The 21,478-nt window shown below is 41.1% G+C and overlaps 1 protein-coding gene across 1 annotated transcript in view; it reads right to left on the reverse strand.

Moving 5' to 3' along the window:
* Positions 1-939: 939 nt before the first annotated feature.
* LOC116336480 (ribonuclease inhibitor-like) overlaps positions 940-21,478 on the reverse strand; it is a 32,707-nt gene continuing 12,168 nt past the window's right edge. The window contains exons 6-7 of the mRNA XM_039602890.1: positions 20,687-20,877; positions 940-1,313 (exon numbers count right to left, since the gene is read on the reverse strand). Coding sequence (XP_039458824.1) covers positions 940-1,313; positions 20,687-20,877 — 565 coding nt within the window. The remainder of the gene's footprint in view (positions 1,314-20,686; positions 20,878-21,478) is intronic.

The following is a 21,478-nucleotide window of genomic DNA, read 5'->3' on the forward strand; positions in this document are numbered from 1 at the left end:
AAACAGGTTGGATACTGTCCATCGTTGTGCTTTATGTTTTATTGCTGGCTGTGGAAACTGTGTACATCACTGTTCTCTGTATGCTGATGCTAAATGTCCATCTTTGTATATCTGCAGATTTTCTTGTTTGTTTGGTTTTTATCTATAAATCCCTGTTTGGGATGGTTTAAGTCATTTTTAAAGAAGTGAGAGAACAGCTCTGTTAGTCAGGGTGACACTCTTGTAATGATCTGTTATTTCACATCATTCACATGTTTGTGTTCACTTCTCTGTACAGATTATTGTATTTGATTCTTTACATGTCATGTTTTGTATTTGTTTAATGTCTGCTGCCCTCTGCTGGTCTCTCTTGGAAAAGAGATTTTAGTCTCAGTGAGACTTTTACCTGGTTAAATTGCAGATAATGAAAGAACAGCTTGTCCACATGCAGCCTCTGTGTCAGATCAATGCAGTGAAGCACACACACTGTTTAGTAAAGTCATGTTGTGGAGCTGTTTCACTGATCAATGACTGAGTCTGAAGGAGGTTTTCTGACTTCTGGAACAAACCTGGAAGTTTCTCTTCAGCTCTCTGTATCAGCTGTTTGTAACTCTCAACTCTTTCAGCTTCTGGAACAAGTTTGTGTGAGCCGCAGTCAAGGAGCCGCCAGAGGACACCTGCTAACCATCGGCATTATGGGTAGTGTAGTAGGAGACACTCACGTGATATGAAATACTGCCGGAAATGAAATAAAAGTCCTCCGGAAACCACAAGAAGAACCAGGAGAACCAGGAGAGCTTTGGCCCAGGATGGAAACCGTTCTGTGGAGGAACACAAAGAACAACATGACCTTTGACCTCTGACTGAATGAGTGTAATTAATTTAATGAAGAGGCCTTTACTCATAAAGTCAACATGGTTATTCTGACAGTTAAAATAATAAAGTTTTATCTGAGTGATGTCAATAAGTATCTACAGCAGGTGTTTGTTGCTGACCTTTGACCTGCAGCTGTACATCACTCCGACTCAGTTCATCTCCAAAGTCTCTGATGGAGCAGGTGTAGGTGGCGCTGTCAGACAGTTGGAGGTTGGTCAGGGTCAGGCTGAGGTCTCCAGTATCCAGAGCGTCAGTCTTCATGGATGTTCGGCCGCTGTAACGCTGGTTTTGATCTTTCAGTTCGTCTCCTTGAAGCTGACGCTGGTGGACGGTTGGAGGACTGAGGTCAGAGCGACTCCACACCACAGAGGGGTCTCGAAATCTTAAAGTGTTAAACTGACAGGGCAGGTTGAACGAGTCCCCCTCATACATCTCCACAGCTGAGGCATGCTGGGAAACTGAGGACACACAGACAGAGACTCCATGAGTCACTTTGAGGTAAAGATCAGGTTTAGACACATTTACAGAAACCAGGAGACAGAACGACAGAAACATTCAACATTTTAACAACTCACAGATAAAAAAGGAAGAAGCAGGAAGTCCAGAGGAAGTGGAGGAACGAGCTGATGTGAGGCTTTAAAAGTGATTAATAAAAGGTTAAAGTCAGGTCTGTATCTAAGAGCCAGCTGGTGCAGAGAGGATGGAGTGATGAGGACTCATCTCTTTCAGTTTATTAAAAATCTGTCAGGTTAGTTGTGAATGAGCTGGACGGGGGACACGTTTGGCGGAGAGCCGAGCAGAAAGAATAACAACAATCCACTTTATAAATCAGGACTGTGTGCAGGAGAGCCTGTTGGAACCAGCAAACCAACGCTCCAGCGTTGGTTTACCCAGGTGTACCAAGCTGTGCAATCAGCGCTATTAAATGGGATCAAATATGATCTCTGTCACCAACACCACAGGTTAATACATGCACATCACACCAAATACATAACAGCTTCTTACCAAAGATTATTGGAAACCCTGACATCCATCAGCATGTCTGCAGGGGAAAAATCCCCACGTTACAGTTTCCTTCACTCACATTTGGGCTTCACTTTTTCTCACTTCTAACATGAAGGAATCCGGTCAGTGAGGTGATGGAGGAAAAAACAACAGGTCTCCAGAAAGTGTGCCATCTCTTCCTCTGAGCCTCGCTGTTTTTCTTTCCTTCACACACATCGACCTACACAGTTATATTTGTGCTGAGATTTGCATGTAGTAAGATGTGATGTTGTAAACTGTCTGCATGTGTTTGGGAAGATTAAGATTATTTACCGCATAAAATAGCGCAGACTGCATCAGCTGATTGCACCGCTCCTCGGCCAGAGGAGGAAAAATCAGTTTCAGTCGTTCTGGTGAATCGCCTGTCACCTGTCTCAAACAGGCTCTCATTGATCCCCTTAAACTGATTTAGAATTTCAGTGTCCTTATTTTCCCCTGAGTTATCGATCCAGTCACTAGTTAGCTAACATAAACTAATGTAAGTCTATTAGCCCCACCCAACCAACCACATGATGTCACGTCCCGTACAGACACAAGAAGGCGCTAAACATGTTTATAAAACTTCACTTTAAGCACTTATTTCTTAAATCCAGCTTCACAGACAGAGTTACATCTATGAGCAGGGCTCAGTGCTGTAAATTAGCCTTTATCTGTGTGTCAGGTTTCATGTCCCCTTTAACTGGAGAAAGTATGACTGTAGGACCTTTGAGATCTGTGTACAAACAGAGCTCAGGGTCAAAGGTCATACCCAGGCTCTGAGTGGAAGTCCTGATGTTGAAGGACAGATTTTCAAGATTTTTTCCAAATTAAAGATTTGGAGGCGACTGAAAGAGCTCAGATCTGAAATCAGTGAGATGAAGGAAGTTTGTGACAGCCAGCATTTAACATCAGATTCAGATAACATCTGTGTTACTGCCATCAGTGCCACATACAGCTGTGTATCATCCACATGACAGTGGAAATAACAGTATTTACATCTGAGCTGATGGAAGGAGAGGGAGAATAAAAGGGGGCTGAGAACTGAGCCCTGATGAACTCCACATGAGAGCTCCTGAGATCAGGGCTATGAGGGCAGAGACAGCTAAGAAGCTGCTGCTGACTTTGAGTTTAGACGCTGAGATGGATGCAGGTTTGTGAGCAAGAAACAGAAGCAGGGATGGAAGATAAGATCCTCGTGACCACAGACAAGAACATCAAGCATTTCAACATTATTCAGAGAGATGCCAGAGAACAGCAGACGCTCAGGTCACTGCAGAGTTTCACCTGCAGATAAAAATGTTTAGTGTCCACCAAAGGAAAATCAGCAGGACTGTGATTTTACAGCATTTTTATAAGTGCACTTTCATTTAAGCTGAAATACATTTGAGTTTGTCAAAGGGCCAAAATAACAGGGACACAAACAGACTGGTGTAAATCCAGCTCACACAGACTCTTTGTGTTCACTACATGCAGACCAGCTGTGCTCATATGTGCAGTTACAGCTCATTTAGAGGCAGGAATATCCTGCTATGTCCCTGTTAGGACCTGCTTCTTTGACTGCTCACCACTCAAACAGCTTCATGACATTAGCAGTAAGAGCAGATGTGGATCCACAGCAAACATGTATGTTGGTCACAATCAATGAAAGAAGCTCAGAAAGCTCTTCAGTAAAACCAGTGTTAGAAATGAAACACAGCACAGCATGCTGGGTAATTACAAGGACTCCCATCAGGCACAGGGAGGCACGTCCCCCTAAGTACTCATGCTGATTAACACAACACACACATGTTACATGCACTTCTCTCACGACCACTAGATGTCTCCACACTCTGTGCTGACTCCAATGAATGATCAGAGCTGCTGAGCCTGTTTGCAGACAGAGGAGGAGCTCCTGGTGATCCGTGTGGGACTAAAAAGCTCTGATAACGTCCATCCAGCAGCTGATAACAGGGACATTTGGTGCCATGTCAGAGCTGCACAGTCAACCATCAGTTTGGCTCTTTAGTTTGAAGAGTTCAAAGCAGCAGCAGAGAATCTAAAGTGTGTCACACAGCACCAAGTTTCCTTTGGTCACATATGAAATGTGAGTCAGAGCTTCAGCTACACAACAACACACACACAGCAGCTGATTGTAACATGAGCTCATCTGAAAGCCACCAAGAAGAATCCAGTGATTTGAAAGTTGCTGCTTTGGATTGTTAGTTTGATCTGAATCAGAATCCAGTGTTTGATGGAAATCTCCTCCTGCTGCACTTCAACACATTAAAGAGAGAGAGATGATGATGAGAGCAGAGAGAGGAAGGTGTACTTACCGTGCAGGAGGATCACAAACACCACAAACATCTTCATGTTCCTGTCAAACTCAGAGACTCTTTAAAAGCCCTTCAGGACATCAGCTCACAGCAGCTCTCACTTTCCTCTGCTGATCATCTACTGACACTCTCACACTGCTCACACTGTCACAGCTCAGAGTTCAGCTTCACACTTTGTTAAAAGCACATCTGTGGAATGAAGTCCGGCCGGCCACAGATCACTTCTGAGGAAAGAGGAGGACGTCGGCTTTCCTCCCAGTTTCACGCCCGAGCGCTCCGGTTGGAGGCGGCTGCTGCGGCCTCACCCTGACACGCACAAAGCTCCGCCTTCAGTCCTGACGCTGAAACATCCACTGTAGCTACAATGATGCAGATGTGACCCTCAGCAGCTGGATTTCCTCTCCATAGATGTGTTTCCATGCAGATCATGGACATAAAGCAGCTCCAGGATGAAGAGTGTGAAAGAACTTCTTCCACTACAGGATTCATTACAGCACTGTGGCACTCCACAAACCCTCACACTGTCTCAATCCCTGTTTCCAGTTTGACTGAGAGAAGGCCTGAAGCTCAGCCAATCACAGGACAGGAAGTGATCAGCTGACACAGTGATTTGAAGCTGTCAGGGTGAGGCTGCTTCATGCAGGTGTGAAACTATGAGGAAGCTGAACGCCTCCTCTTTCCTCAGAAGTGATCTGTGGCAGTCTGCCATCATGTTTGGCTGCACACACTAAATGTGACTCACTGAAAGCAAAACTACACGTACACAGGTGTGTATCAGGTATATTTAATTTTCTGTCACGGACTGAAACTAACAAATATTTTCAGACACAGGAAGATTTTTAGAGGCAAAAATGTGTCTTTAAATGAAATTTAATCAAGTTTGGATTCACACATTTGTAAAATACTTCATGTTAGTTTTTTATTTGTGAGGCACAAATGATTTCACATGTTTGTAAATCTTAGTTTGTGCCCGATGATCACATCATACACAGCTGCAACTCTCAGGAGGAAAAATTCTTTCTGCATTATTTGTTGGATTTTTACACACCAGTCTACTGTTGCTTACAGCGCTATCGGCTGCTGTTGTTTTTTTTTTGTTGTTGTTTTTTTAAATGACCTCCGACAAGAAAGCCTCATTTCTGCTGTTCAATACTGTAAAGTTTTTAAATTGATGCCAAATTGCCAAACACTTGGCTGTGTCTCTAATCAAACCTCTGTAACTTTGCTCTGCTTCACTTCAGCAGCATCAGGTAATGTTCATATGTTGATTCATAGTTTTCTTCAGTTTTTGTTCTACTGCAGAATATTTTTAAGGTTATCTGCTATAAAAAGTCAGGCCAGAAAAATCTCCTTTATGTTTTTCTGTTTATCCTCAGTTACTTTGACACAAAGACATCTGCTGTGATGTTCACACCTCTGATGAAGTCTCACAGTGTCAGTACTGATAAATGATCAGAAATATATTTCTGACTGTCTGAGGCAAAATTGAATCAAACTGAATACGGGATCAAATCGAATCGGGACCTTGTGAATCGGAATCACATCGATTATAGAAATCAGTGATGATACTCAGCCCTAGTGAGCAGCCTAGGCCTGACAGAAGTGGATGTAGCTGTGGGTAATAAGAAACGATGAAAGAACGATTGATAACTTTTTCATTAAGTTAAGGCCTGATTCGTCTGACATTCATAGCCAGTGCTCTAACACGGAGCCATCAACCTCTCAGGTTATGTCTAACACTGGTCCGGAGACGGCATCAGATAATGAGCCACAGACGATCGACTCCGAGCCCACTGAGAGTAAAAGAGGGAAAGTGTTTACATTTGGAAGAGAGTGGTTTGACCAGTTAAGCTAAAGCTGACATTTACAGCTGACAACATGATGCACTGAATTTACTGTGGTGAGTGTGGACAGACCAAGATCGGCAATACTGCATTTGTGACTGCTGCTAATACATTTCATATTGAAACAATGAAAAAGCACCAGTGTATCCAGAAAACACATTATATGCTGCAATAAATGCACTGCCCAAGTGTCCCCTCTCCACACTGCCTTTCAGCAGCAGGCAGCAGCAAACAGGTCGTCAGAGGAGCCGAGATGATGACAATTCTAACAGTTAATTAATTTACATAATGTGAGTAATAAAAACGTCTCCTCCTCTCCAGAGTTGGGCAGTAAGTACGTAAGTACAATTTTAAGGTATCTGTACTTTACCTGAGTAGTTTTTTTTAACTACTTTTTACTCCCTACAATTTTAAACACATATCTGAACTTTCTACTTCTTACATGTGTTGTGATTTTCCCAAGTGCATCATTACTGCTTTTGCTATAATGGTCATATTTTATTAGAAATTTATTAGAAGTTTTTATTTTGAGATATTAGAATCAGAACAGAAAAGAAAAAGAAGAAAGAAAATGAGGAAGTTTACAGAAGGCGAGCGAGAGAAAAATGGAGACGGAGAGAGAAAAACAGTGAGGATCTGCTCCAAACCTGCTTAAAAAAACAACAACAACAACAACAACAAAAACCCGAGCAGGGGCCTGACAGAGCCAGGGGGCCACTAGCTAGTACGCACCCAAGCACCAAGAACCACCAACTCACCGGATGATGGGGGTACCAGCCAACAACAGAGAGTGTGTTGGGGGGAAAATAGTGTCTATTTTGATAGTTTATTAGAGATTTCCATCATGAATTCATTGTGCAAACTGAGCACAAGTTAAAAGACCAAACACAACTAAATGACATGTGTTTATCATACAAATATAAAAGGGTGTTATAATAATATGTGGCTTACACGCCTGTTAAAACCTGCCTGGTGACAGATGACACTGACAGTAATCTGTGCTTTGATTCAACCTGAGAGCTGCTGATGATTGAACTGCAGATTTAATGCAGGAATATTTCCTGTTTGAACTCTTCAGGGACCCGTGTATTTCCTGAGCAAACACTCTTCTCCTCATGCTGCTGCTGTGCTGTCAGCTTTAAAATGCAACAATAAATATTTCTATTGATTTGCACAGAAAGCTTTTAAAAAGCAACAGAACAATAAAAGCAGCAGCAGCTCTGACTGTGTTCATACCAACTTAAATATGTCAAAGTCAGGTTTCTGTTTAAAACAGATCACTGAATATTTGAGTTACAAATACACAGATTTAACTACATTAACTTAACTGTGGTATAAAACTGGATTCATTGACTGCTATGTAGCAAACATAGAGCTCAGTTTAACAAACAGAGTAGAAAGGTCTGTATAAGAATGAAGCTGCTGATGCAGGACTGTACACATGTTCCTGTTTAGAGGCAAAGTCGCCCTCTACAATGTAGCAACAGGAAATAGAAATATAGTTTTATTTTCCTTCTTTTTCTTCTGGTTCAAGCTGAATACAATTAGAATAAAAAGTTAGACTAAAGTTTGTACTCACATATACTGATATGATTTTATCATTATGTTAATACAGCACAAGGGTCAGTTAGCTTTGCACAAAAATAGAAACACTGTTCAAATTTCCTGCTCTGACTTGGCCTCAGGATGTCTAGAAGCAAGAATCAAGCGCACCCAAAGGAAACAAGCGCACCAGTGGTCACGTGCTCAGCACACAGAGTGGGAATGACTGAAGGAGCTGCTGTAACGCAGCTATAATGCAGTTTTGTGTGACTGAGTGAGTTGATGAATCTGTAAGTGTTCTTACTTTGGCAGATTCATTAACATGATACTGATTATAATCTGGCTGTAATCTCCTGCAATGACTACAATCAGCGGGATGAGGAATAAAGGACTTTTCTATGGTTTCCTTTAACTGTTGCTAGCTGCCATATTTATGCCTCACTATTAGCATCTTGTAACACATGTGCTATTTAGCCAATGTTGGGTCTGCAGTGACCCCTTGTGGACATTGTGAGATATTGCTTGTGTTGAGTAGATGATGTGTTGTGATTGTTTTCCTAGTTATCTCTGACTCTACTAATTATAAAATTGCCCATTTCTGTTTCCAGAAAACCATGTTTATAGTCACACGTGCTGTTTACTATAAAACAACAAGTTCAAGTTTACACTACACGAATTCAGATTAAGCCTCACAAACATTTTCATGTAAAAATCTTTTGTGGGACTTAATTAAAGACAATTAACAAACTCCTGGACTGCTGCAGTCTTTCTGACAGAAGACTTAGACCAGACTTGTGTCCCCAGTATAAATATATTTTACAAACATCCTTCAAAGAGCTACTTTTTACTTTCTTATTTTAAGTACATTTCAGAGCCTGTACTTTTACTTTTACTTGAGTAAAGAAGGTGAATCAGTACTTTTACTTTTACTGGAGTATTTTTAATAGTATTATTTGTAGTTGTACTTAAGTACTGAATGTCTGTACTTTGCCAACTCTCCTCATGTCCTGATGTGTTTACCTGTCCAAGCTGCACAGGTGAGTCTGACTCTGTGAGCTCAGCAGGATTCAGCCTGAAGCCTCTGCAGTGAGACAGCACCCTGACCCTCACACTCAGCTTTTTATTCTGCTTCTTATTACACTTAATGGTCTGTGTTTGATATGTGACTCACTTATATATTTCTTATTGTTTTAATCCACAGCTCAGACTGTTCTTTTAAATTAAACCAACTGTTTCCTCCTCTTGCTGTCAGTGTGGTTACTGAACATGAACTCTGATCTCTGAGTGAGAGCAGCACAGACTGAATACCAGGATAACAAACTGACAGACCGTTTTGTTTTTACATGTATTATTATTATTATTATTATTATTATTATTATTATTATTATCATTATTATTAGGGCTGTCAGTGTTAACTTGCTAACATGAATTAGCCCACGTTAACACACTAGCCACTCAGAAAAGACCAAAGCAGACCCCTGGATGGGGCTCAGCCAGCAGACACAATGCAGAAAGGACAAACTTTGGACAAACTGCCCAAAAATGCATTGACAGAGACATTTCAGGGATTTTGAGTCAGTCTGCGCTCCTGATGGGTTAATTGTAAATCGCGTTAGTTGTCATGATGGCGCGAACGCCGCTGACGCTGACAGACATAATTATTATTATATTCTTTTTTTTTTTGCCTGTCCTGCCCGGCAGTGTAGCTGAACAGGACAAGACGAGAATGAGAATTATTGTCTGAAGGCCAAAAAAATGCCCAACAGAATTATTTTCCCAAGTGCATCATTACTGCTTTTGCTATAATGGCAGTCATATTTTATTAGAAATTTATTAGGATTTTTATTTTGAGTTATTACAATCAGAACAGAAAAGACCGTCTGAAGAAAAAGAAATTGGTGAGGACGTTTACAGAAGGAGAGGGAGAGAAAAATAGAGATGGAGAGAGAAAAAAACACTGAGGATCTGCTCCAAACCTGCCTAAAACACACACACACACACACACAAACCAACAACAGAGAAACCGTTGCAACAACCAAGATATGTACAAGTACCAGTAAATGATAATATTAATTGTTACTGAGCAGCACACAGGACTACATGATATGTTTAGAGGCAGCAGCCAACCAAGATAGTGTGTGTGCACCTATGTGTGTGAGCTTGTGTTCACAAGGTTTCATCATGTAACTGTCTAATAGTGCGTATGTGGAGCCATAGCCCTATTAACTATTAATCCGCATCATTTTGTATTTCTTTTGGAAAATCAGAAAAATGCAAAAACATTATTATATTTTGAAAAACACTGACAGCCACCAGTGCTCCCCTCAGCCTCCCAGTAGATGCACCTGTGGTATAAATGTTTAAATCCTGCATCACTTTGTTCTTGTGTATTGTTCACAGATACTCCTCTCATGAGTGTAAAGAGTAACTTGATTATTTAAAATTCCCTAATGCACCAAAGGCTAAATAGATCATATATAGTTATCCATGTGTAAATAATTGTTGAGAATACATTTTTAAAACTCAAATGAAGCTAGGACTCAAACAGCAGAACATTGTTTCTACCACATTTGTCTTTTTTAATTCCTTAAATATAATGGTATCTTTAAAAATTATATTCATTATTATTATTAATATTATAATAAGAACTGAAGACGCTTCTCGGATGAGAGGTGAAAAGTCTTCAAGGAAACTTAAAGAAGTCCAGAGTTTTTCTTTCCAAGCTACTTAGACTACGATGACTGAGAACCTTCACAGACATTTCTTATTATTATTATTTGCTTTCTTTCATATTTATGCCTTTCACTGTTGTTATATAATTGTTCACCTGGTTTATTAAGTTGTATTTGACATTTCTGTTCAGCCTGGAGCTTACAGACAGATTTACATTTCCAAATATCACCGTGTTTATTTCCGGTTTGTTGTCACCGTTGATCAGGTGCACCTGTGCTGTGTTTAGTGCGGAGAAACGGAGCTCAGAGGGCTGAATGAGCTCGGCTCAGACCGGAAACAGCGCAGACACGAGGCTACTTTAGCATGGTTAGCTAGCTCAGCCATACCGGAAGTGTCCAATCTGTCACTACAAAGTCCACAGTCTGTTAGTCTGGTCTGTTTCTAACCTTCCCTCATACTTTTACTATTAAAGCCTCATCATTAAATCTGTGTTTCCAACACTGTGTGAATTTCCATGACGTCAGAGGCGCGAGCTGCACCTGAGTGTAGCACTTCCGGTCACAGAGGACTGTCTGCGGAGCTGCTGCAGGTTAAACAGAGACTTTCTTACCGTTCATGAGGAGCAGGAACACCACCAGCGTCTTCATCCTCCTTTAAAAACAACTCAAACCGACACAAAGTCCCGTTAAATCCTCTGCTGACCCAACGAACCCACACCTGGACACACCTGCAGCTCCCAAACACGCCCACCCACAAAGTTTACTTTCTGTTTAACAGGAAGTCTCCGTGTGTGGCAGATATCAGATAATAAAATGTGTGTGAAGTAGATTTTAAATAAAACGTATAAATGTGCCACATGAACACAAACAGCTGGATCATTGTGGTCTGACAGGCCTGTTAAAGAAAGTCTGAGGCTCAGTGATGTTTGTGGGAATAGTTCATGGAGCTGTGGATCACCTTCATGCAGGAAGTGAACTTTGTTATGGTGAAATTATGAAAGTGTTTACATTTAAAATATGTTTTATAAAAATAAAACATTATTATAATTATTATATTATTATAATTTAACGCTTCGGCCTTTATAGTGGTGAGAGAGTTAAACTGAACATATCCTGTTAAAATCTGATTCATGAGGCAGTAATAAGATCTGCCACAGATTAATAACATAATGTGAGTTATGGAAGAGCCTTATTAAATTAAGAGTAATATAATCAATTTTCATTAACTTCCACTTAAGTCATAGTTTTCAGTAATACGCGATCAAACATAACCCAATATAAATGTGATTTATGATATAAATGCTCAGGTATTGATGAGAAAAGAAGTCAAATGTGACTTTTTCACATTTCTTTTTAATTGTCTGTGTTGAATCCTTCAAAATTTACTCTGCTAAACATTTAAGTAGTAAGAATGGGAGATGTTGACATCAGTGGGAATCTGTTTTGGGATTTTTTATTTTATTTACTTTTACTGTTTAATCAGTAAAAACATAATAAAAACTATGAAATTGTAGTCATGCTTTTTATGAGTGTGATGTGATTTGTGGTAGATCCTCTGTTTTCGTATCAGAGCCTGTGAGCAGTCATTGAACCAGCAGCACACATGCTTCATTCCAGCTTAAATGGGAACATAAGATAAGATAATAAGATAAGATAACCTTTATTAGTTCCACACATGGGAAATTTGTTTTGTGACAGCAGTGGACAGTGCAAAGTTACATAGAAGAATTAGAGAAAATAGAGAAAAAACACTGGAATAATATATCCATAAGATATTGTACACAATAGAATAGAATAAAATAAAATAAAAAATAAAAAATAAAATACTATATACAATTGAATAAAATAGAATACAAATGCTATATACAATATGAGTATAATACAATTATGTCAGAGAGAGAGAGTATTGCACATTAGTGTTATTGCACATGTGTGTGTGTGTTTGATCAGTTAAAGTCTTTGTTGTGGAGTCTGACAGCAGTGGGGAGGAAATCTCTCCGTCCCACACCGTGGGTGCCGCAGCCACTGAAGGAGCTGCTCAGTGCTGTCAGAGTCTCCTGCATGGGGTGGGAGATGTTGTCCAACAGGGATGACAGCTTAGCCGCCATTCTCCTGTCACTCACCACCTCCACTGGGTCCAGAGGACATCCTAGAACAGAGCTGGCCCTGCGGATCAGCCTGTTCAGTCTCTTCCTGTCCCCAGCAGAGATGTTGCCACCCCAGCAGACCACACCGTAAAAGATGGCTGAAGCCACCACAGGGTCATAGAAGGTCTTCAGGAGTGGGCCCTCCACTCCAAACGACCTGAGTCTCCGCAGCAGGTACAGCCTGCTCTGCCCTTTCCTGTAGAGGGCGTCTGAATTATGAGACCAGTCCAGTTTATTGTTCAGATGAACACCAAGGCACCTGTAGCTGTCCACAGCCTCAATGTCAGATTTCAGTGTCAGAAGTCAGATTTCCAGCTTGGAAAACCAGAGAAGCTCCACCAGCCTGGACTTCAAGATGGTGACAGTGTAGTAAAACCTTAAAGAAGGATCTTTGTTGGTTCTTGGAAGATGTTTCTGCTCTCATGTGATACCTGGAGAGTCTCAGGTATGTCACTCCTAGAGGGGCTGTCACCTTGGAGATGGTGCTGAGGGTTATTGACCAACTATTGGTCATGTGACTCATCACATGACCAATGTGATGTTTCACATAACCAACATGTGAAACATGGCGTGGGTCACATGATAGGCTGAGACAAGTCACACCTGTGTGTGACTTGTCTCAGGCTATCATGTGACCTGCTGAGGTCACCTGATTGTGAGTGGGTGTTGAGGCATCTGGGAGGATCTCAGACTGCATTATAGGTGGCAGACAGTTGGTGTTGTAAGCCCCGCCCTCTGTTCAAAGATGGTCGCTCACAGTGGACATAGATGCTTCTTTCACTCCTCTTTCAAACCATCTGTCTTCTCTGTCCACAATGTGAACATCGGCATCCTTGAAAGAGTGACCTTTGATCTTTAGATGCAGATGGGCCGCCGACTCTTGTCCCGTGGAGGTGGCTCTTCTATGTTGTGTGTTTATGACGTGGCTGTTTGGTCTCTCCTGTAATGTTTGCATGCCTCAAATATTAATGACGACACCTTCAGTGTTTATCAGTTCCATTCTTTAATTCTCAGGCTTGCAGCAGCAACACAGTCTGCAGCGCTAACTTGTTCCTCTAACGTTTTTCATTATCTTTTTTTAACTACTCCTTCCGTCTTACATTCGACCTTTCAAAATAAACATCACAATCACCTCCCTTTTTTTTTCTTAAACAAACTTAGGTACTCAGTGAGGTGAATTATTAATCTGAACCTATGACAAACAAGCCTGATAAAATTACTGAACATTCTTATTACTTAAGTTTCTCCACACCTAAACATCAATTGAACAGCACTGCATTTGTGCAGATCTCTGACTAAACACTATAAACATTCAACACTAGAATACAGGTGTTAGATTCAGGCACATCAAACATGTTCACATAGCGTAACCTTCAACTGGTCACTCAGATGTTCAAGTCTTAGATCTGATGTAATCACACAGATGCATGGGTACGTTAGATCTGACTGGGTATCTGGGCTTGTCTGTTAAGGCGGGGTCGACATGCAGTCCAGGCGTTTTCAAGTCCATGTCATGTTTTCTTGAAGAATGATGCATCCCTGACAATCGAGTGTCCTTCCCTTGTAGCTGTAATTTCAGAACCCTTAACCTTGGTCACTTTGTAGGTTTTACATTGTATGGTGTGGATAATTTGTTGTGCTTGGGTTGGCGATGCAGCACTGTGTCACCCAGACTTAGTGAGTGTGGTTTAGTGTGACGGGTTGCATCTGCAATCACCTTCATCTTGATCTTGGCACCGTCATCCTTTGCTCTCACTTCAGCATCTGAACACTTCCGTGGGCCTCCAGGGATTTATAATTCTCAAACTGGTTTGCTGTGTATGCGCTGACTCCACAGACAAGGTATGCGAAGATCGGGATAGGACAAAGGCGGTAGGTCATCTGGATTTCCACTCCGCTTCCTTATTTCATACGGGTCCACATTACCGATGCACGCAATTTTTTCAAAGTACCGTCTCTTGGCGTCTGGGCGCAATCGGTCGCGATACAGCCCTTTGTCTTTTGCGCTGATTTTGAGCATGGTTCTGGCAGTCCCGATTCCAACACTCCAACACTGTGCGCTTGTTTTGCTTTCTAGCCTACTGACATGGCGCCGCGATCCCACAATGCACTGCGGCGTGACGTCAACTCCAAAGCCCTATTCCCCTGTGGGAGAGGTCGGTGTCATTTCTTTCCCAACACTGTACAACACTCATATAATGTATATTTAGCCACCCTGATGTTTCTGATTGTGTTTTTAGTTCAATCATTGTCATCATTGTGCCTGTCTTTGCTAGATGCTGTAAATGTGTAGTACGTGTGTGCCACAGATGTGTTACAGGCACAGTCTATGCTAGCATGAATAGATCATTCTTGCTAGCTTGGAAGTTGTGGTGGGTGGAGCTAACCCTCTTCCCTACTGTTTGCATTTGGTTGTAGGAGCTGGAGCGAGCAAGTTAATGACTTGGAGGTCTTTGTTTCTTTGACCTTTCATTGTCAGACACAACGTAGGAACACGCCGGTTACATTAAGACAGATTTAAAAGATCTGGATCAATAAGTTCAGAACATCATCAGTGTCTAAAGTGTTACATCACAGACAGACCAGTTATTTAGGAGCTGTTATGGTTGTAAATTATAGGTTTATTACTTAGAAAATGATTAATGAAGTATTTAGATAATAATAATGTTTCAGATGATTAACATACAGGATAATTCTGGTTCTATAAATGTTATGAATTTTGATTTCTCTGAGTTTTCATAAATACTCATCTCTGACTGTAATTTCTGGTAACTGAGGCACTTACTAGTCGTTATTGTTAGTTAGTGCTTTTTTCTGATCTCAACGAAGGTGACGATTATTCAGACTTTCAGGAGGAGTTTTAGATGAAACTGAAAGGCCCACAGAACCAAACACGTCTCAGCTGTGATCACACCAGAAACAGAAAACAGACAAACACAAAGTGATCAAACACATACCAAAGCCTACGCTGCCATCTAGTGACAAAAACTAGTACTGCTAGACAACCAGGCTACTTTAAAGCAGGTGATATTTAGGTTGGAAAATAAAAAATAAGTTGATAATAAACATTTGACAAAATCTTTTGGCAGCTAACATCTGGAAGTGAGCTGTTCTGTGGTGGTAATTAACAGTTTATTCTTGTTGGTAATTATGGAATGAAAGGTAGCAGTAAAAGTCACACACACACACACACACACACACACACACACGCACGCACGCACGCACACACTGCTGCAGAGGGATGTCAGAAATGTTCCTCCATGGCTGACAACAACAACTACAGACACGTCTGTGACTGCGATGAACACCTGAGTGTAAGACGAGGACTGAATATGATACAGTAACAGTCAAATATGACTGTGTGTAACAGAGCATGATTATGTATTATATATATATCAGAAATATGTGACATTTAACAGCATGTCAAATCTATCTGAACATGGAAACCAGTGTTAAACCATTTCAGTCTCAGTCAGTGTTACTGAAACATTCATCTCCAACAGCATCACTGACACAGACAGTTGGAGCAGTTACAGTCAAATCATTGATCAGTGTTTTTATAACATTAGCTGCTGTTGCTGCACTAGTGCTGCTGCTCTCTTTCTCTTATTGTAGGTCTTTAGCTAACAATATCAAGTGTCTTCATATGACTATTGTCTAATGTTCAAATGTAGATAACACCACCTGCACCACCCTGTTCCACAGCACAGCCCTCTCATGTAGGCTTGGTTGCAGCACATATTAGCAGCTGCAGTGACATCAGCTTTCTATTAGGAGTTGGTGGGGTTTCTCTGGTGTGGTGTCACGGGGTCTGCTTCTGTTTTCAGCACAGGTAGGCGGGGCGGTGTGTCACGGGATGCTGACACACCGGCGGTACATCAGACGTCATTTGATGGAGCGTTATTTAGGAGCAGCGCAACAGACGTCTGGTGTCGGAGTATTGCCACCTCCCCGAGTGGTAACTTGTCTGTTAATTCTCAGCGGTGTGCATTACGGCCAACCTATGTCTTGGATTTTGTTTGCTTACCTGTTGTCCTGTATCCTCAGCTGGATCCATCACCCGCTTACCTGTCAGCTGTTTGTGAAGCAGCATTTCCGGGATTCCTACAGAGATCGATCTCAGCGTTTCTTCCACATCCCGGTAATCCCCGCCCGAGCCTGTACAGCCAGTGTGACAAGTGAGCTCTCCAACTCTCCCCATATTTATTGCCGTTTCTTACCGGTTGTTTGGCATCCTTCCCTAAGGTTTCATTCTTCCCTTTTTCATAGATCCATCCTACGTGTGCGGGTTACCCTTTTCCCTCCGAATGCGTGTCAGCCCCCTTCCCTGGTTTCCCTCTGTTTATTTATCAGCATACATATTCCATCCCGTGTAAATAAGTTGGACACTGTAAATAAAGAGCACTTCCTGCATTTTCTGCGCTTCTGTGTGTTCTGCCATAGAGTCCGTTCACTCAGCATAACACTTTCTGTGCAGTACACACTAGACAGGAGATCCCGCTCCATAGTGTTGTGCTTGTGTTACCTCTCTGAGCGCAGTCTCCCCTTGCAAGTAAAACGTGTGAGTGGCTCTTGTGTTCTGTTTGCAGTCCCTCATCGTCTAATTCCAGCAGGGTCCATGTTTGGACCCAACATCCACTGATTAAGAACACAAAGTACAAAGTGAACACAAAACCCTCAGTGTGACAGCAGCATCCAAAGTGATCATCACAACACAAAGACATGGAAAAACTGAAGAGTAGTCCATATATTTTTCTGCACATTATGCATGACTTGGGTCACAGCCTCCATATGTAGACATCATTATCAGGTATAGGATTTAAAACAGGCTGAAACTGCTCATGGTGTTAGTGAAATTACTATGCAGTACACATTACTATGCAGTACAGTAATGACATATATCCAGGTAAATGTGCTAATCTATATGTTCGTATGTTCACCATGTAAATGAATAGGACCTGTGTATGTAGCCATGTAAAATGAGGTTCTTGTGACTTAAAATATTTGACAGTAGAAAGAGAATGAGCTGCTGAGTTAGTTACAAATATACTGTATTATCATTTGATAGAATCAGCTCAAGCTGCTCATGTGCAGAGGATATGATGAGCTTGAGCTGTGGATAATCAATAGTTGTTCTCCGTGATTTACTCCTATGTCATGTTTGTGTAATCAAAGGCTGTCCTGCTGCCTTCATCTGGTGTTTACTGCACTACAAACTTCTTCAATTATGTTTCAAAGAACTGAAGTTTTTTTTTCCCTCTCAGTATATTTGTGTAAATATCAGTGTGCACAGAAGACCACTAGATGGCAGAAGAGTCTGAGCAGCTCATAGAGCCAACAGCTCCTCAGCCTCCTCAATCCTGAACTCCTTCAACTTTGTAAGAAATCCTTTGTGCATGAATCTCTCCACATTTATTTATACTGGCCACTGAGATGCTGCCTATTCACCTTAACACGTGATGATATTGAGAAACTAAATGTAATGGGTACAGACCTTATCATAAGTCAGTTGTCAGATGAAACATTATTTCTAAAAGATAAAAAATCAAATTCCAATAACTCCTAAAAATGTAAAAACTCTCCAAGACATCTGGATTAACATTAAATCTTAATAACTGTAAACTCTTTGCTATAAAAGATAAACTAGAAAAAGATTTCTGTAGCATTCCTGTTAAAGCAGAAATCAGATATCTCACAAAGGACCAAAAACTAAATCAGTCGTTGAACGTTTACCAAGATGTATCAATCCAACAAACACTAATACCAATCCAGATAAATGAACAGAAGATATTAATCAAATAAACTTTAATTTTATCTGGAGAAATAAACCTCACTACATGAAAAAGAAACATTTGATCCAAGATACTAAAGATGGACTAAAACCTGTTGACTTTTGCCGCCTTAAAAATAAACTGGTTGAGGTCCTGGATCAAAAACAGGGACTCACTTTGGTCCTGGATTCCAAAGCAACTCTTCAGTAAAGTTGGTGGCTTAAATGTTCTTCTTATCACAGACTTTGATGTTAGCGTCCTGTACTGTTGTACTTGGAACTTTTTATTGTACTTAAAAGTTCTCCCTCTGAACCACTAGATGTGTCTGTTATCTAAATGATTGAAGACGTGTAGCACAGCAACCACAGCAGCGGTCAGATCACACGTGTCCTGTTATTATCAATAAAAGCATGAAAAAGTCCACCTGTGAGCAGATTTTCACTTTTTCATGTACTGAATCATTTTTACCTGATCGACTGCTCTATAGAAATGAAACAGGTGAGACAGATGGGATCAATATTAATGCTCTGTAAATATATGAAAAACAAACAGGAGAGTGAAAACATTTAGTGTTTCTAGAAAGATATTTCAGCTCATATCTGCTCACAGACTGTATTTACAAGTGACAAACTGCAATATCTAACTCATAAGTACATCTACAGTATATATCAAATATATTCTGTATTCAAATATATTCAGAAATGTTTGAAAGCCTTTCCAGGTGAGTTTGATCCAGGAGGGTTTGAAGCCAGTGTCAGACAGAGACTGTACAGAGACTGTAGAAGGACAGAGCAGCAGCAGAGCAGTCCAGATACACTGATGATCCTCTGTCAGATCCAGAGGGACACACAGGGAGGATGCTGGACTCTACATTGTGTCTGACAGTGGAGCAGTTCACTCTGCAGCACTGACAGTCATCTGCACTTCTTCTCATTCCTCTGTCAGTCACTGCTGGATGAAGCTCTCCTCTCCACTCCACCACCCAGTAACATGGCCCAGTCAGAGCGTCTCTACACACAAGCTGCTGCTGCTTCAACCTCTCTGGATCATCAGGACACAGCTCATCCTCTCTCAGCACACACACCGTCCTGTTTACCATCATCAGCTCCACCTGCAGAGAGAAGAAGGAAGAGCAGAGGAGATAAACGAGTGTTTCCAGAGACTCTGAGAAATGAATGCAGTCATTGGTCTGTGTGCTGCTTTGTTGAGAGAGATGATTGGCTGTTGACAGTGTTTGATCAGAGCATGTCAGCCGTTACTATGGTGACCATAAAGGTGACAAAAAGGCAGAAACAGGAAGTGTTTGTGTCCAATCCTGAAGCCTGTCAGCCAGAGATGGGCAGTAACGCGTTACTTGTAACGCGTTACTGTAATCTGATTACTTTTTTCAAGTAACGAGTAATGTAAGGGATTACCATTGCAAAAACGGTAATTAGATTACCGTTACTTTCACGTAGGAACGCTGCGTTACTGCGTTACTAAAACCGTGATTTTTTGCGAGAACGTCTCATGACAGTGACGTAAGCGAGTGCGACGTTCGTGACAACAGCTGTCTGCAGATCATAATATATCGAGTGCGGGAGGTGCAGCGTTTAAAGCGTGGAAGTACTGACCTTATTTTGAGTTTGAGTCCATAAAAAGTGACAAAAACATTAGTGTCCGTTGTGCGTGGGAAGAAAACTTCTTTTTACAGCGAAAAAACCCCTAAACTTCCAAGCAAGCACCGAGTGCGCTACGACGTAATGTGAAATTCACAGAGAAACTCGCGGATTCTTCCACTGACCGCCGCGGCACACCTGCACCAGGGTAAACCTCCTCCGCCTACCCCAGTCCTGCTTTACAGGTGAAAATAGAGCAACAGGACCGCTAGTCTTTGATTTTATTTATTTTCTGCTGTGTTTTACTTGCATCTATTTGAAAGAGTGAGTGTAAACACAAAAAAACATTTTATTTTATGTGCTGGAATGTGCAGAAAATAGGTTTAAATGTTAAACAAATTTCTTCCAGTCAGAGAATGTTGCATATAATTTAATTTTTGCTTGATGCACAAAGTTAAAAGATTAAAACTAATAAAAGTAAGTAAGTAAGTAAGTAAAATTTTATTTATATAGCACATTTCTAGATAGGGATCACAAAGTGCAAACAAGTTTTAAAAAGAGACTTTTCCATTTGATTACATTTTCTATGATGAATTATGCAGAAAAAGTAGAATTGGGCTGAAAGATCTATCGCTTTATTACCTATTCAGGTTGTAAATCGTGTTTTTAAAAAGTAACTAAGTAACTAAGTAATTAATTACTTTTGAAAATAAGTAATCAGTAAAGTAACGGGATTACTTTTTGGGGGAAGTAATCAGTAATTAGTAACTGATTACTTTTTTCAAGTAACTTGACCAACACTGCTGTCAGCATTCTCCTCTCACAGCTTCACTGAGAAGCTACAGCTTTACAGGAAACACTGGATCTTTGTTTCATACTGACTGTGTTTAGTACAATACTGCTGACAGCACCACCCACTCACTCCAACACTCTACTGACCTCAGAGTCTCCAGTCTGTAGTCTGGACTCTGCTTAAGATCAGACAGCTGCTTCGCATCTGGATCCTGCAGGTTGTTTACCCACAGGTCCAGCTCTCTCAGATGGGAGGGGTTGGACTTCAGAGCTGCTGCCAGATAATCACAGCTGATCTTTGACAAACCACAGCTCCTCCATCTGTGTGAAAGAATGAAGAATGAAAGATGTAAGTTTATTAGACAAAGTGTGAGCTTGAAATCATTGTGTTTCATAATCTGTTCAGAGCTGAAGAAGGTTCAGAATGTAGAAGTTTAGAAAATGAAAATTCCAAACAGCTGAAGCCAACAGGAAGCAGCTTCAAACAGGAAACTGTGCAGAGTTTTCAGACTATATCACCCGATGCAGCCAGTTTGATTTTGGAGATTTGAATCTGTTCTGTGACTAACTCCTTGAATCATTTCTTCCAGTTTGTCCAACAAGACAGACCAAGTATTGGACATGTGTTGTGGCTCCATTAGGGGAGCTTCTAAATGTGATATGATGGCCCCTCTGGGTCTGTCAGGTCACAGTACTGAAGAGAGCTCAAACTGAGCACACAGTTGTTCCAGTCTGGACCAAAGACTCTATACTTGAACTGAGGGACTGCTTTGACTGCACCCACTGGGACTTTTTAAAGGCTCATGTTCTCACTTAGATCATCTGTGTCTACTGACATTTCTTTCTGGGGAAAATGGGGATTACTTTGAAAACAGGAACTATTTTCCCCAATAAGCAGCCCTGGATTAGTAAATCACTCAAA

The sequence above is a fragment of the Oreochromis aureus genome, linkage group 3 (genome assembly GCF_013358895.1).
Source record: "Oreochromis aureus strain Israel breed Guangdong linkage group 3, ZZ_aureus, whole genome shotgun sequence".
NCBI lineage: Eukaryota > Metazoa > Chordata > Actinopteri > Cichliformes > Cichlidae > Oreochromis > Oreochromis aureus.